Source organism: Thalassophryne amazonica, chromosome 2, assembly GCF_902500255.1.
Source record: "Thalassophryne amazonica chromosome 2, fThaAma1.1, whole genome shotgun sequence".
NCBI classification, from domain to species: domain Eukaryota; kingdom Metazoa; phylum Chordata; class Actinopteri; order Batrachoidiformes; family Batrachoididae; genus Thalassophryne; species Thalassophryne amazonica.
In genome coordinates this window covers 107,131,718-107,146,183 of record NC_047104.1, presented here as the reverse complement: position 1 = coordinate 107,146,183, position 14,466 = coordinate 107,131,718, and the positions used below count along the sequence as shown (strand labels likewise).

General features: G+C 38.6%; 1 protein-coding gene across 2 annotated transcripts in view; it reads right to left on the bottom strand.

The window, feature by feature from the left end:
* nucb2a (nucleobindin 2a) overlaps nucleotides 1-2,012 on the bottom strand; it is a 38,121-nt gene extending 36,109 nt beyond the window's left edge. The window contains exons 1-2 of one of the 2 annotated variants that reach the window (XM_034191337.1): nucleotides 1,912-2,012; nucleotides 1,446-1,586 (exon numbers count right to left, since the gene is read on the bottom strand). In XM_034191337.1, the coding sequence (XP_034047228.1) occupies nucleotides 1,446-1,586 (141 nt within the window). In that variant the 5' untranslated portion in view covers nucleotides 1,912-2,012. Of the gene's footprint in view, nucleotides 1-1,445; nucleotides 1,603-1,911 lie in introns of those variants that run through there. The other variant, XM_034191342.1, reaches the window with a different exon arrangement.
* Nucleotides 2,013-14,466: the final 12,454 nt, after the last annotated feature.

Below are 14,466 nucleotides of genomic sequence, written 5' to 3'. Positions count from 1 at the left end.
CACATTTCAAATTGTTTTTGGAAATCATGGACGTCATGTCCTCCGGACAAAAGAGGAAAAAGTCCATTCAGACTGTTACCAGCGCAAAGTTCAAAAGCCAGCATCTGTGATGGTATGGGGGTGTGTTAGTGCCCATGGCATGGGCAACATACACATGTGATGGCACCATCAATGCACATCCAGGTTTTGGAGCAACACATGCTGCCATCCAAGAGTCTTTTTCAGAGACATCCCTGCTTAGTTTAGCAAGACAATGACAAGCCACATTCTGCACGTGTTACAACGGCGTGGCTTTGTAGTAAAAGAGTGAGGGTACTAGACTGGGCTGTCTGCAATCCAGACCTGTCACCCACTGAAAATGTGTGGCGCATTATGAAGCGCAAAATACGACAACAGAAACCCCAGACTGTTGAACAACTGAAGTCATACATCAAGCAAGAATGGGAAACAATTCCACCTACAAAGCTTCAACAATTAGTGTCCTCAGTTCCCAAACTCTTACTGAGTGTTGTTAGAAGGAAAAGTGATGAAAGACAGTGGTAAACATACCACTGTCCCAGCTTTTTTGAAACATGTTGCAGGCATCCATTTCAAAATGAGCAAATATTTGCACAAAAACAATAAAGTTTATCAGTTTGAACATTAAATATCTTGTCTTTGTGGTGTATTTAATTGAATATAGGTTGAAGAGGATTTGCAAATCATTGTATTCTGTTTTTATTTACATTTTACACAACGTCCCAAGTTCATTGGAATTGTGGTTGTAGCTTGCAAAGAAGCACTGCTGATCGTAGAAGTAGAGGTATTCAATACCCCTTTCACACAAGACAAATTTGATATGTGTCACCTAAAATAGATTGAACATATGATGAACTTGTTCAGATTAAAGTGTTGGGTGCTCGCACCCAACAGTGTTCTGCTTTCCTCTAATAAAGTTCTAAAAAAAAAAACCAAAAAAAAAAAAAACTTCAGACACAGTGGGACACGCAGTTAAGAGCACCGAGATTCACCTTCGAGCTTTTTAACTACAGAAATTTGAAGATATGCTGCTGCTGGCAACAGAGACACAAAATACCGATAAACAAAGAGAAATGACTTGGATTTAAACAGCACCGCACACACACGTTGACTGTGTTTGGGTCAGATGACCTATCACCTCTCCCACAATGCAGTGCGTCACCTGAAAGTGTGAGATGGCTTATACCAGCACACTTCTTACCTGCATTCCCAAATTGTTAAATGGGAAAAATCTTGAGTCTTCAGTTTCCTATGACTGCAGCATTAGCTTCAAACTTGACAATGCACTTCCTCCTTTACGCCATCTATCTACAGCACCGTACTTTGAAAAACTACGTGCATGAGCTCAGCATGTGACTCCAGGACCTCAAAATACTGGTGGCAAAGCCATGTAATCAAAGGATAATTATCCTCCTGTGTCTTCTTACCACACTAGGTGGAGGTTCTTCAGCTTTTGTCTCCGGCACGGTGATTTTGGTTTTGTCCACGCTGATGGGCACTGGTTCCACACACAGCAGCTGGATCAGCAGCAGCAGCCAACTGGTGACAAGAACACGGCTCCACCACATCTGCACGTGACAACCACAGAGGGCTTCCACGTTTAATAACACAACCAGGGTGTACCTGTGTTGGCAGATAACTTCTATTAAGTACGCGCTAAATTCATTTTATGATTTCCTTATATGGCTCTTCTACAGTACACAGGGTGCTTATTGGGCAGCTGTAACATGAAGCACCAACGTTAGCTTGAGCACTGATGAAGTTAACGACGAAAAACACAACATTAAAACTGCTGTCAGTCATAGCAGGCCAACAACAGCACGGCTATGACACGAACCATTACATTACTAAGCTTCAATAACAGCGGTGCAGACGTGACACGTATATACTCACTTTATTATGACTCCCAAACGTTTCCTCACGTTACTCCTTGACGGCTGGACTTCTTAATCAGCGAGCTAGGAAGCGGTGTCGCTGTCCGTATGTCTTCTTGTGAAATACAGTGGTCAGTTCATCTGTCAATCAAACGAACTAGCAAGTTGCGTTGCATTGAATCGTACGTGGCGAGCACTCTCATTCTGCTGGACTCGGTGACGTAAGGCACATGGGCGGTACCTTCTTCGAAAGCAATGTCTATGGTTAAGGGAACCTGACGCGGAAGTGCAGTACCTTGACTGGCTGCTTGAGGCTGGCTTCAAAACAGAGCACTTTCTCATTTACTCCAAAAATATTGTTGAAATTGTTTTTAAATAACTTTCGACTGACACCGTTTGACTGATTGAGATAGACTGATTGTGGCTGCTTAGACACATTAACTGCTAATAAAACTAAAACACATCGTATTTATGAAGAGAATTGTTTTAGTGTGTTGCTCCGCCCCATTAAAAACATAAGTTCCCTTTTTTTTTAAATTATTTTTTTTGTATTTTTTTCAGACAGAAATACATATAAACACATACAAACAGATACAACGGCAGGGCTTACAAGCAAAATACAAATTAAATAAGAATGGAGTACACAACATAAAAAATAAATAAAATTATAAGAATATATTCAATTTGGAGCACAGTTGCATTGTTTTCAAAGCTTTTCAATTGCAGGAGGTAGATAATGTCTTAATGAAGGACCCTGTTTCTTTTTTGAAAGGAATAAAAAGGGGATTTATTTTTTTTATATCTTGCATTTGTGGATATAAAACTTGACCAGAAATAAAATGAGATTACACAGAAAATAAACATCAGTCAAATCTCTACTATTATCAGTAAAACCAAACAATACATCCTTCAAACAAAGTACAAAGGCTTCATAGACATAGTCCAAAATAAAATGACACACGCCTTGCCATAAACTGTGTGTGCACATGTCAAAAATAAATCGAAGAAAGTCTCTGGGTGCAAAAAAAATACAACATTGATGTATCTTGCCAAAAAAAAAAAAAAAAAAAAAAGCAAGATACATCAACGTCCTTCATGAATTTTGCTAGAAAAGATTTGACAGGATAATAGCGATGAATGATTTTAATTACGATTATTTTAACTACATTAATCAATAGATATCTATTAGGAAGAGGCCATATTTTTTCCCAGCATAAGTCTTGAACTGGTTGAGATTACATATGGGAAAGATATACATTCAGTTTGGGATAAGGTATGGATTTCATTTTATTTTTTTATTTTATTCTTTTACAGGATCCTGGGTGAAAAAAACACACATGTTCCCAATTGGTGTGTCAACTGGATCAAGGAAAAGTGTTGTAAAAGGAGGAAAAGTACAACAATAATTAATAATAATTAACAATAATAGCCCATTCTTTAGGTGTCACAGCGATCTTATAATGGCAGAGGAATTCTTGGTAATTAAACAGTTTTTCTTATTGAAAGGTTGCCTCAGCTGTTCAATACCATTTTTAAACCAATTGTCAAAAAATAAGGACTTATTTTTGTAACAAACATATTGCTCCATATAAAATATCTGTTAGGGGAAAAATTGTGGTATAAATAAGAGACCAGGCCAAAAACATTTGCCAATGAAAATTAGAAACAGTAATTACAATTTTTACAATAAATAATACAATAATTACAATTAATTTGTAATTACAAAGTAGAAGAAACGTCAGACCAACCAAATTAGAAAATATACAATGAGAAGTAATATTCCAAATAGAAGTAGGCTCTTCTAAATAATGCTTAATGCAATTAATCTTGAATGTGTTATTTAGTATATTAAAATCAAGAAAATTGAGGCTACCATTATTATAATCATTCATGACAGCAGGCTTTTTGATGTACTGAGGCTTGTTCTTCCAAACAAAGTTAAAAAAAAAAACTACTTAATCAATCAATCAATCAATTTTTTTATATAGCGCCAAATCACAACAAACAGTTGCCCCAAGGCGCTTTATATTGTAAGGCAAGGCCATACAATAATTATGTAAAACCCCAACGGTCAAAACGACCCCCTGTGAGCAAGCACTTGGCTACAGTGGGAAGGAAAAACTCCCTTTTAACAGGAAGAAACCTCCAGCAGAACCAGGCTCAGGGAGGGGCAGTCTTCTGCTGGGACTGGTTGGGGCTGAGGGAGAGAACCAGGAAAAAGACATGCTGTGGAGGGGAGCAGAGATCGATCACTAATGATTAAATGCAGAGTGGTGCATACAGAGCAAAAAGAGAAAGAAACAGTGCATCATGGGAACCCCCCAGCAGTCTACGTCTATAGCAGCATAACTAAGGGATGGTTCAGGGTCACCTGATCCAGCCCTAACTATAAGCTTTAGCAAAAAGGAAAATTTTAAGCCTAATCTTAAAAGTAGAGAGGGTGTCTGTCTCCCTGATCTGAATTGGGAGCTGGTTCCACAGGAGAGGAGCCTGAAAGCTGAAGGCTCTGCCTCCCATTCTACTCTTACAAACCCTAGGAACTACAAGTAAGCCTGCAGTCTGAGAACGAAGCGCTCTATTGGGGTGATATGGTACTACGAGGTCCCTAAGATAAGATGGGACCTGATTATTCAAAACCTTATAAGTAAGAAGAAGAATTTTAAATTCTATTCTAGAATTAACAGGAAGCCAATGAAGAGAGGCCAATATGGGTGAGATATGCTCTCTCCTTCTAGTCCCCGTCAGTACTCTAGCTGCAGCATTTTGAATTAACTGAAGGCTTTTTAGGGAACTTTTAGGACAACCTGATAATAATGAATTACAATAGCCCAGCCTAGAGGAAATAAATGCATGAATTAGTTTTTCAGCATCACTCTGAGACAAGACCTTTCTGATTTTAGAGATATTGCGTAAATGCAAAAAAGCAGTCCTACATATTTGTTTAATATGCGCTTTGAATGACATATCCTGATCAAAAATGACTCCAAGATTTCTCACAGTATTACTAGAGGTCAGGGTAATGCCATCCAGAGTAAGGATCTGGTTAGACACCATGTTTCTAAGATTTGTGGGGCCAAGTACAATAACTTCAGTTTTATCTGAGTTTAAAAGCAGGAAATTAGAGGTCATCCATGTCTTTATGTCTGTAAGACAATCCTGCAGTTTAGCTAATTGGTGTGTGTCCTCTGGCTTCATGGATAGATAAAGCTGGGTATCATCTGCGTAACAATGAAAATTTAAGCAATACCGTCTAATAATACTGCCTAAGGGAAGCATGTATAAAGTGAATAAAATTGGTCCTAGCACAGAACCTTGTGGAACTCCATAATTAACTTTAGTCTGTGAAGAAGATTCCCCATTTACATGAACAAATTGTAATCTATTAGACAAATATGATTCAAACCACCGCAGCGCAGTGCCTTTAATACCTATGGCATGCTCTAATCTCTGTAATAAAATTTTATGGTCAACAGTATCAAAAGCAGCACTGAGGTCCAACAGAACAAGCACAGAGACGAGTCCACTGTCCGAGGCCATAAGAAGATCATTTGTAACCTTCACTAATGCTGTTTCTGTACTATGATGAATTCTAAAACCTGACTGAAACTCTTCAAATAGACCATTCCTCTGCAGATGATCAGTTAGCTGTTTTACAACTACCCTTTCAAGAATTTTTGAGAGAAAAGGAAGGTTGGAGATTGGCCTATAATTAGCTAAGATAGCTGGGTCAAGTGATGGCTTTTTAAGTAATGGTTTAATTACTGCCACCTTAAAAGCCTGTGGTACATAGCCAACTAACAAAGATAGATTGATCATATTTAAGATCGAAGCATTAAATAATGGTAGGGCTTCCTTGAGCAGCCTGGTAGGAATGGGGTCTAATAAACATGTTGATGGTTTGGATGAAGTAACAGAACAATCGGAGAGAAAGAGTCTAACCAAATACCGGCATCACTGAAAGCAGCCAAAGATAACGATACGTCTTTGGGATGGTTATGAGTAATTTTTTCTCTAATAGTTAAAATTTTGTTAGCAAAGAAAGTCATGAAGTCATTACTAGTTAAAGTTAATGGAATACTCAGCTCAATAGAGCTCTGACTCTTTGTCAGCCTGGCTACAGTGCTGAAAAGAAACCTGGGGTTGTTCTTATTTTCTTCAATTAGTGATGAGTAGAAAGATGTCCTAGCTTTACGGAGGGCTTTTTTATAGAGCAACAGACTCTTTTTCCAGGCTAAGTGAAGATCTTCTAAATTAGTGAGACGCCATTTCCTCTCCAACTTACGGGTTATCTGCTTTAAGCTGCGAGTTTGTGAGTTATACCACGGAGTCAGGCACTTCTGATTTAAAGCTCTCTTTTTCAGAGGAGCTACAGTCTCTTTGCTCATTTTTTTAAATCAACATCTAAGGAAATAGCAGCTTTGGTAAGCCTGTATATGCCTTCTGCCTTAGAGAGTAGTATTCTGCCTTTTAATGATAGGTCTCTTTGAAGCCATGGATTAAGTTTTTGGTGGTTCTTCCTAAAATCGGGCTAAAATTCAAGTTACATCTGTCTTTCTGGTTTTTGTTATCATTATCGCTTGGTAGGTGACTCTTTCCTTTATTGAAATATTACAGATAGATGGCAACAGTTTTTGACTGCCAAAAGTTCACATTTATTCACATTCAATGTAAGTCGTGAAGCATGACAAAACACCTGAATTACATCAGAAGCGACAGAAACCTGAGAGGAATCCTATAAAAAAAACATTGTGTCATCAGCCATTTGGCTGATAATGATTTCCTTATGTGTGACTGAGATGCCTTTTGGACCATTAGCTTTGATGTGACTAGCTAATAAATGGGTGTATAGCAAGAATAAAAAAGGACTAGAACATCCTTGATGTATCCCAAACTTTAACTCAAATCTAGGAAAAGTGCCATTTTTTTAGTTTAATTGAGCTATTCCCATTAGTGTATAATGCTGTAATTGTTCTGCAAAAACAAAACAAAAAGTTGCAGAAACCAAATTTGTTAAGTGTTGCAAATATAAATTCATGTTCAATTTAATCAAAGGCTTTGTAAAAGTCCAGGAAGAGGATGAAATTTTCATTACTATTTATTAACTCTGGATAATCTAATATATCAAGTATGAGTTGAATATTATTGGAAATATGCCCATTCCTCATAAAGCTAGACTGGGTTTCATCTGTGATATACAGTAATCAAAAACATTTTTAAGCGCTTGGCAAATACAATAGCTAAAACCTTGTAATCATTATTCAGTAGTCTAACTGGGTGCCAATTATTAATAAGTAATAGATCTTTCTTAGATTTGGGAATGAGGGTTATTAGGCCCTGTGTTAGAGTAGGAGGCAGATCACCTATGGCAATACTTTCACAAAATACCTCTATAAAAAAGGGACCTAGTTCTTTGGAAAATAATTTACAAATTTCTGACATAAATCCATCCACTCCAGATTTATTATGCTTTAGACTGAGTCAACTGCTTCCTTAAAAGAGATTGGACGATCACAGAATTATTGATCAGCAATGTTGATTGGGTTAGTATCAAGAGTCCATAAATGAGACAGTATTGTCCTCACAGTCGTGAGAAGTATATAAATTTTTATAAACCGTGGAGCAGAAGTTTGCAATCTCCTTAACATCATCACAAGTTGATGAATGGTGTTATTTTTAGATGGGGATTTTTCTAAGCTAAAGAAATACACTCAGTTCTGTTCACCCTCTTCTCGCCATTGCCTCCTGGACCTCACGAAGGCCCCCTTAACTTTGAATTGACAGAGCTCATCTAGTTTGCTCTGATATTCAAAAGTGTTTCTGTTTCTTCAGAGGATAAATTATCAGGACATATGGAAGATAAGGCAGTTTTTTTTTAGAGATCACCTGTTCTTCATATCATTTAACTTTTACAAGATTACTACAGTGCTTCCTGAAAAATTTTCCAACTTTGAATTTCAGGAGTTCCCATTTACTCCATGATGCACACCCAAATGTCCTCATATCACTTAATGTTACAAAGTGGATTTAACCTGTCTGCTTTGCATTTAAAACTGCTTTGAGTCTAAAACTTGTGAAAACAAGTGCTTCATATCTGTCTGGGACAAACATGGGGACACCTGATGGAACATTCCGTTATTGCTTATTAAGCTGACACAAGTTGTCACAAGTTTTGGTATGACACATGCTACTTGAACAAACAACGTGATCACGTCACCCTCTTACCATGTCGATGCATCCATTTGCAGCCAATCACACAGTCCCACCAATACACGACAGGTCAAGACCGCCCACCTGGAGCCAGCCGACTGCAAGAATAAGAACAGCTCAGCCCAAAGATGGTTCTTATGTTGCGGACGGTGCATGTGGCATTCCACTCCTGGAAGACCCCAGCACTGCCTTAGATGACTCTGTTCTGCAGGCATCTCTCAATAAAACATCTGTTTATTTGAACTCCGTCTCCTGTCAGTTATTGAGATAATTCACCATGTAAAACTGCCAGATGGGGTTCAGGCAGGCAGAAAAACGCCAACACACTCCTTCAGCTTGTGCTTCATTCCAGAAGATTTGTATAACTGCTTCATCATGACACAAAACAGAACTATTAAGTTTCCAATATGAATTTTATGGACAGTCAGTATATGAGGAAGTAGAGAAATGTGAATCTGGACAGCCTTGTGATCAGTCAATGGGGTGGAGAGAATACCAGTATTTACACAGTCTTTAAGATTACTTGAAATTAACCAAAATTCTATTCTGGATTGTCTAGACGGACTGTCTTTGACCTTCTTTTATTACACCAAGTAAAATTTCTATCATTAGGACATTTCTGTCTTCAGGGATCTATTAACCCAAATCCTTGCATTAGCATTTTTAAGCTTCCACTGGCAGTACTTTATTGATTGTGTTGTCCCATGTAACATGTCACCACCAATAATTAGATAAGCACTTGGAAATCTGGTCAGCCAGTAATTTATTGTTTTATTCACATTAATAAGCAAATTGTTGTTATCGGACAATGTATTGTATCCATAAATATTAACGATATTTGGGTTGGTGCTATGAGTGTCAAAAACCTGACACATATAGCAACCATTCCTATTACAGTCTGTATGCTGTATATCCCATGTAAACCTATTTTTAAGAGTACAAACTTCAGCAGAACGTTGCGAAGCATGTGAAAACAAAAAGACTCAGTTCCCCATTGGGATCTGCAAAACCGCACATCATCATTGACAGTGTGTGTTTCCTGAGGAAAAAAAAATCAGATTTGCATTGTTTTGCAAATAAAAATAGAACTTTTGCTTGAAATGATCCCTTACGCCGCTGGCATTGAGATAAACTATAGCCAAAGACAAATTGTATTAGAAAGATGAACTTGAAAATATTAACCACACAGTTTATACCCTGAAAAATATATGGTGGAATGAGAGAACAGCATCATCATAACACTAAGCAAAATGTAAAAACAGCTTAGATTTAACAATCAGACTACTGCAGAAAAAAAAAACAAAAAACTGAACAGAAGTCAAAGGCAAAATGAGGTGCAATTGTGATCATTTGTGGTTGCCATGCCCCTAATCTAAACTCAGGCTGGAAGAGGAATCTCTTTTTTCTCAATGAAGGCATGACCACCGACAAAGTAGGTAGCTTTCCCATCCTCGTATGCTTTACTCACATTTGTACTCGCACGCAAAGTTTGGGTACAATGGAATTCTTATGGAGATCTCTTGAGTAGATAAAGGTTTAAGTCCCTTCGGCTGCTCCCTTGTTTTACACTTGGAATTTTTCACTTCACATCAGAGATTAAGCACCGCCGTCACTTCTGAGTAAATTCAAAGGCAATCACAAACCCAACATGAACGAGTCAGAGTTTCTGTCTTTGTGCACTCTGTCCACTGCTGTAAGAAAGTATCATTTATTTTCAACATGGAATAGCACAGACATGTGGCAGAAGATATCAAAAGCAAGGCAGTTTTCACTTATGGTTTGATTTATAAACAAGACTAATTTCGGACAGTTTATCAGCATTAATGACAACTCTATAATTTTTAAAGTGAAACTAATCACACATATCTTTTAGTTTTAAAGTAAACTGCGAACTCTGAAGGTGTAAGCATGAACACACACAATGCCAAAAGACATTATAGGAAAATGAGCCTCCTCTCATCACTGATTGGTTTGTTTATTTGTAAAAACCAACATACAAGTTACTGTAACATGTGTGTTGGTTTTCACAAATAAATGTGTATTTGTAAATATGTCTTTTTTTTCATTTGTCAAAAAAGGCATTTGCAAAACTGGAAATTCTGTTTGTTAAGTTTGATTCTGCACAAAGGGACCGTGTGATCGTTGGTTGCTATTCACACTCCCATCGAAGATGGCAGTGTTCTATGCAGTTTGACTTAATTTTGACGCAAAAGTCATAGAACACTGCCCTCTATTGGTTGGGAGTGTGAATAGCAGGCTTTGATCATTTTTGACATGAATTTTTGAAAATTTGTTCAATGTTAAAGATAGGGATTTTTCCAATTTTCCAAGATTTTCTGACTTTGACCTTTGACCTAGAAAACTGAATCACTTCTTGCCTATCAGGATATGAATCTTCAGTAAAAATTTAATATGAAAAATTGTGAGCTCCAGGCTGTTCACAAACACACAAACAAACAGAGGTGAAAACATAACTGCCTCCAACTTTGTTGGCGGCGGTAATAAGGTTGTAACATAACAATATGTGGAAAAAGTGAAGCGCTGTAAATAGTTTCTGGATGTACTGTAGTATTATCTAATAACTGCAGTAACAGACAAGAAATATCTGCCCATTTTAAATTTTTCACAGAAATACAGCATTTACAGAAATACTGCATTTATAAAAATTTGCAAAAATATTGTATTTATAAAAATGACTAGTTGAAACAATGGTGGTATGTATGAATATTGAAATTCCATGTATTTAATATCTTGTAACATACACTCCTTGGAGCCCAGTTATATAGCTGATTGATGGGGATTTTATGAGTTGTTACCATTTATTGAATTAATCATTGCCTGCTTACATGATATTCAGTGTAATCAAAAGTAGTCTGAGTTAAGTTTCTGCTTCTTGTGAAATTAACTGTATCAACTATCTGTTATCTGTGTGATGTGGGAGTGAAACCAGCCACAAGACTGAAAGAATATGTGTCTTAGCTGACTTGTTAAAGGATTATACATTTATTATTGTCTGAATTATATTCTTTTATACTTCATTTACTCATTCAATCATAATAATTATGTACCAATTCATATATGCTGCATTTAAGCTAAATGACTGCTCAGCCACAGTGATGAACTAAAGGTTGTTTCAGGACTCTGTTGACATCGAAACTTAACAGCTTACTCCCTTCTTTCGGTAAAAGAAACGAGTATGTTTCACAGGAAACCAGAACTCACAAGCAACCGTTCACCCCTCCCTTCCCCAAACGCAATGTACCCTAATGCTACGTTGTATTGTTTATGATTTTTTTCTTTTCTAATAAAAGGGCAAGCGCCGGGGGGGGGGCGGAGAGCAGGGAAAGCAAGGTTGGTCTTAGGTTTGTACGCTCTCTCCGAAGCTTCTCCCCTTTGCGCAAAGCTCACAAAAGAGATCTCTGTCTAATGTTGTCTCTTTTTATGTGATTGTGCTTTGAGAAACTGTGTTTTGCAGGATACGATCTCAGGCACAGTTTAAGTGCCAGGTCCAGTTAGGGCAACGGACCTGACATTTTCCTGGCGCCCAACGTGGGGCGTCGACACATCCTCCCTTCGTAACCAGAAGATGACGCGCCGCAACCCTGTTAGATGGAGGAAAAGACCACCACTTCAAGCGTGGCCGGCGTTTTAGACTGAAGTCGACTTGTGGCTCGGAGGAGGGATTGACGACGCTCTACGAAGCCACTAGAATCACAATTTTGACGTAAGTAAGGAGTCTTTTGTGTGGGATTGTGAACTTTAAGTTAATCACTGCAGTGTAACTAAAATACAGGAAGACCGTTCAACACGTGACCTGTGATTAAAACAGGAAGACCGTTTAATACGTGACCTGTGACTAAAATACAGGAAGACCGTTTAACACGTGACCTGTGACGGGAAGACAGATTTATTCTTGACCCGATGTGATGTTTGCCACAGGAAGACAGTTAACACTTGACCTGGAGGGCAATTCTAAGACTATTATTTACATCAAAGAGAGACTACTGTGACAATGTGTAGGATTGTTTTTTTTCTCCAAATAATTTCACCAATTCTAATTGGACATTTTACAAAGTACTGAAAACCCAAGTTTATCTGAAGGGGTAATGAATGATGAATGAATGGAATGTATGACTGGGAACGATCGTAAGCGAATTCCTGTAACTCCGGTTACAGTGTAGCTTGCGTGACATTCCATACGCACAAAAACTCAACAGCAACCGCAAGGAAGCAGAGGCAAGGTCGACCTGCCCAATCTAAGGATTTGGTAGAAGCTTGGTCGGCACCTCGCGGACGCGCCAGAGTCATCAAAGGGGTCTTGAAATACCACTGATTTAGATGGCCCTAGGCCTAACCCCCTCAGTGGTCTAAAATGGGAAACACACAGGGTACATTAAAACTCGAGGGCGACCCCAAATATATGGAAAGGGTCTCCCCGGGATCCACACAGTACTGTAAAGACTGGAAAAAGAAATATGGTTTCACAAATAAACTTGTGGTGGGAAATGGTCAAAAGGTTGTAAGTGACGTCACACTTCAAGTAGCCACAAAGACAGGAAAGAGTAAGTTAAAAAAGGAGGAAGAATTGAAAGTAGCGAAGAGATGGTTAGATGAGGCATAGAAGAGACAGAAAGCAATCAATGACAGGAAGAGTCAGAAAGGAAAGGACAAGATAATGTATGTAAGACCTGAAGATAATGAGACAGTGACCGGACGACAACAGCCACCATTACAGCCGAGACCACAACCTGGACAACAAATTGTACAACAACCATCACAGCAGAAGTCACAAGTACAACAACAACAATCACAACTTACAGACTCTGGAAGTACACCCTGGAGATTGGATCTACATTAAAGTAATCAAAAGGAAATCCTGGTCCAGCCCAAAGTGGGAAGGGCCATTCCAAGTGTTACTAACAACACCAACTGCAGTTAAAATCGCTGAGAGGTCGAGTTGGATCCACCTAAGTCACGGTAAGCTGGTAAAACTCCTGGACAACCCAGAGGAAAAGGCATCCAGCCCAGAGGAAAAGATCATCTTGGGTGCATCTATCCCACTACAAAGACAAAAACCAAAGGTTGAAGCAGAAGAGTAACCAGCTGTGACCAAGAAGAGGCCTGTCAACTCAGACCAGGATCAGAAGCAGACATACTACAAGCTTGAAATAAGAGCACTGAAGCTGACGTGACCAGACCAGGAGACAGAAGCAGACGAAACTGCATCTTTGAAAACAGGAGACAAGACAATCCTGTTCTAATCCTGTGCACCTGTGTTTAAAAGAAACGTCAAGAACAGGGCACAGGACAGAGTACATGACACATTATCTTAAGTCCACTTGCAACATGCCTTACACACACTGATAATAGTACAGATTTATGCACTACAACTGAAGGGAAATAACAGAAAAAAAAAAAAAAGGTTCCAGATTCCCTCAGTCCCTTGCTGAACTGAACTGAGATTGTGAACTGTCACCTTCAGTCCCTAAGCCCACATAAACTGCACCTTTTGAACTGTCACTAAAGATGACGCCTGTACCAGTCAACATGAAGGAACGAAGAGCTCCTGCTGAGGAGAGAAAGAGTTAGACGACGTAAGGGAGAAATCCGAGAGGTTCATAGCAGAAAGAAATGCTCGTTTTTGTTGTTGTATGATAATGTTGCTTCTGTTAGCAGGGGTAATATATTTACTTCATCATTTCCGGTTACAAGGGACGGCTAGACAAAGCGAAGCGTTCGCAAAAATCAATAAAAGATACATACCTAAACAGATGCTAGCACTACTCGATGAGATAAAAAACGATACCACAGACAATCCATTACAGCAAAACTCTTGGTACAATTATGCAACAATCATAGCTCAATCAGTTAATGAGACAGACTGTTATGTCTGTTCATACATCCCAATATCCAGCACACAACCAACTTTATGGGCACGACCATTTAGTTATGGTGTCACTGACTGTATTGTTCAAGCTATGTACGTAACAATGACTGGTGAGGATCACGTACACTCAACAAAAATATAAATGCAACACTTTTGGTTTTGCTCCCATTTTGTATGAGATGAACTCAAAGATCTAAAACTTTTTCCACATACACAATATCACCATTTCCCTCAAATATTGTTCACAAACCAGTCTAAATCTGTGATAGTGAGCACTTCTCCTTTGCTGAGATAATCCATCCCACCTCACAGGTGTGCCATATCAAGATGCTGATTAGACACCATGATTAGTGCACAGGTGTGCCTTAGACTGCCCACAATAAAAGGCCACTCTGAAAGGTGCAGTTTTGTTTTATTGGGGGGGATACCAGTCAGTATCTGGTGTGACCACCATTTGCCTCATGCAGTACAACACATCTC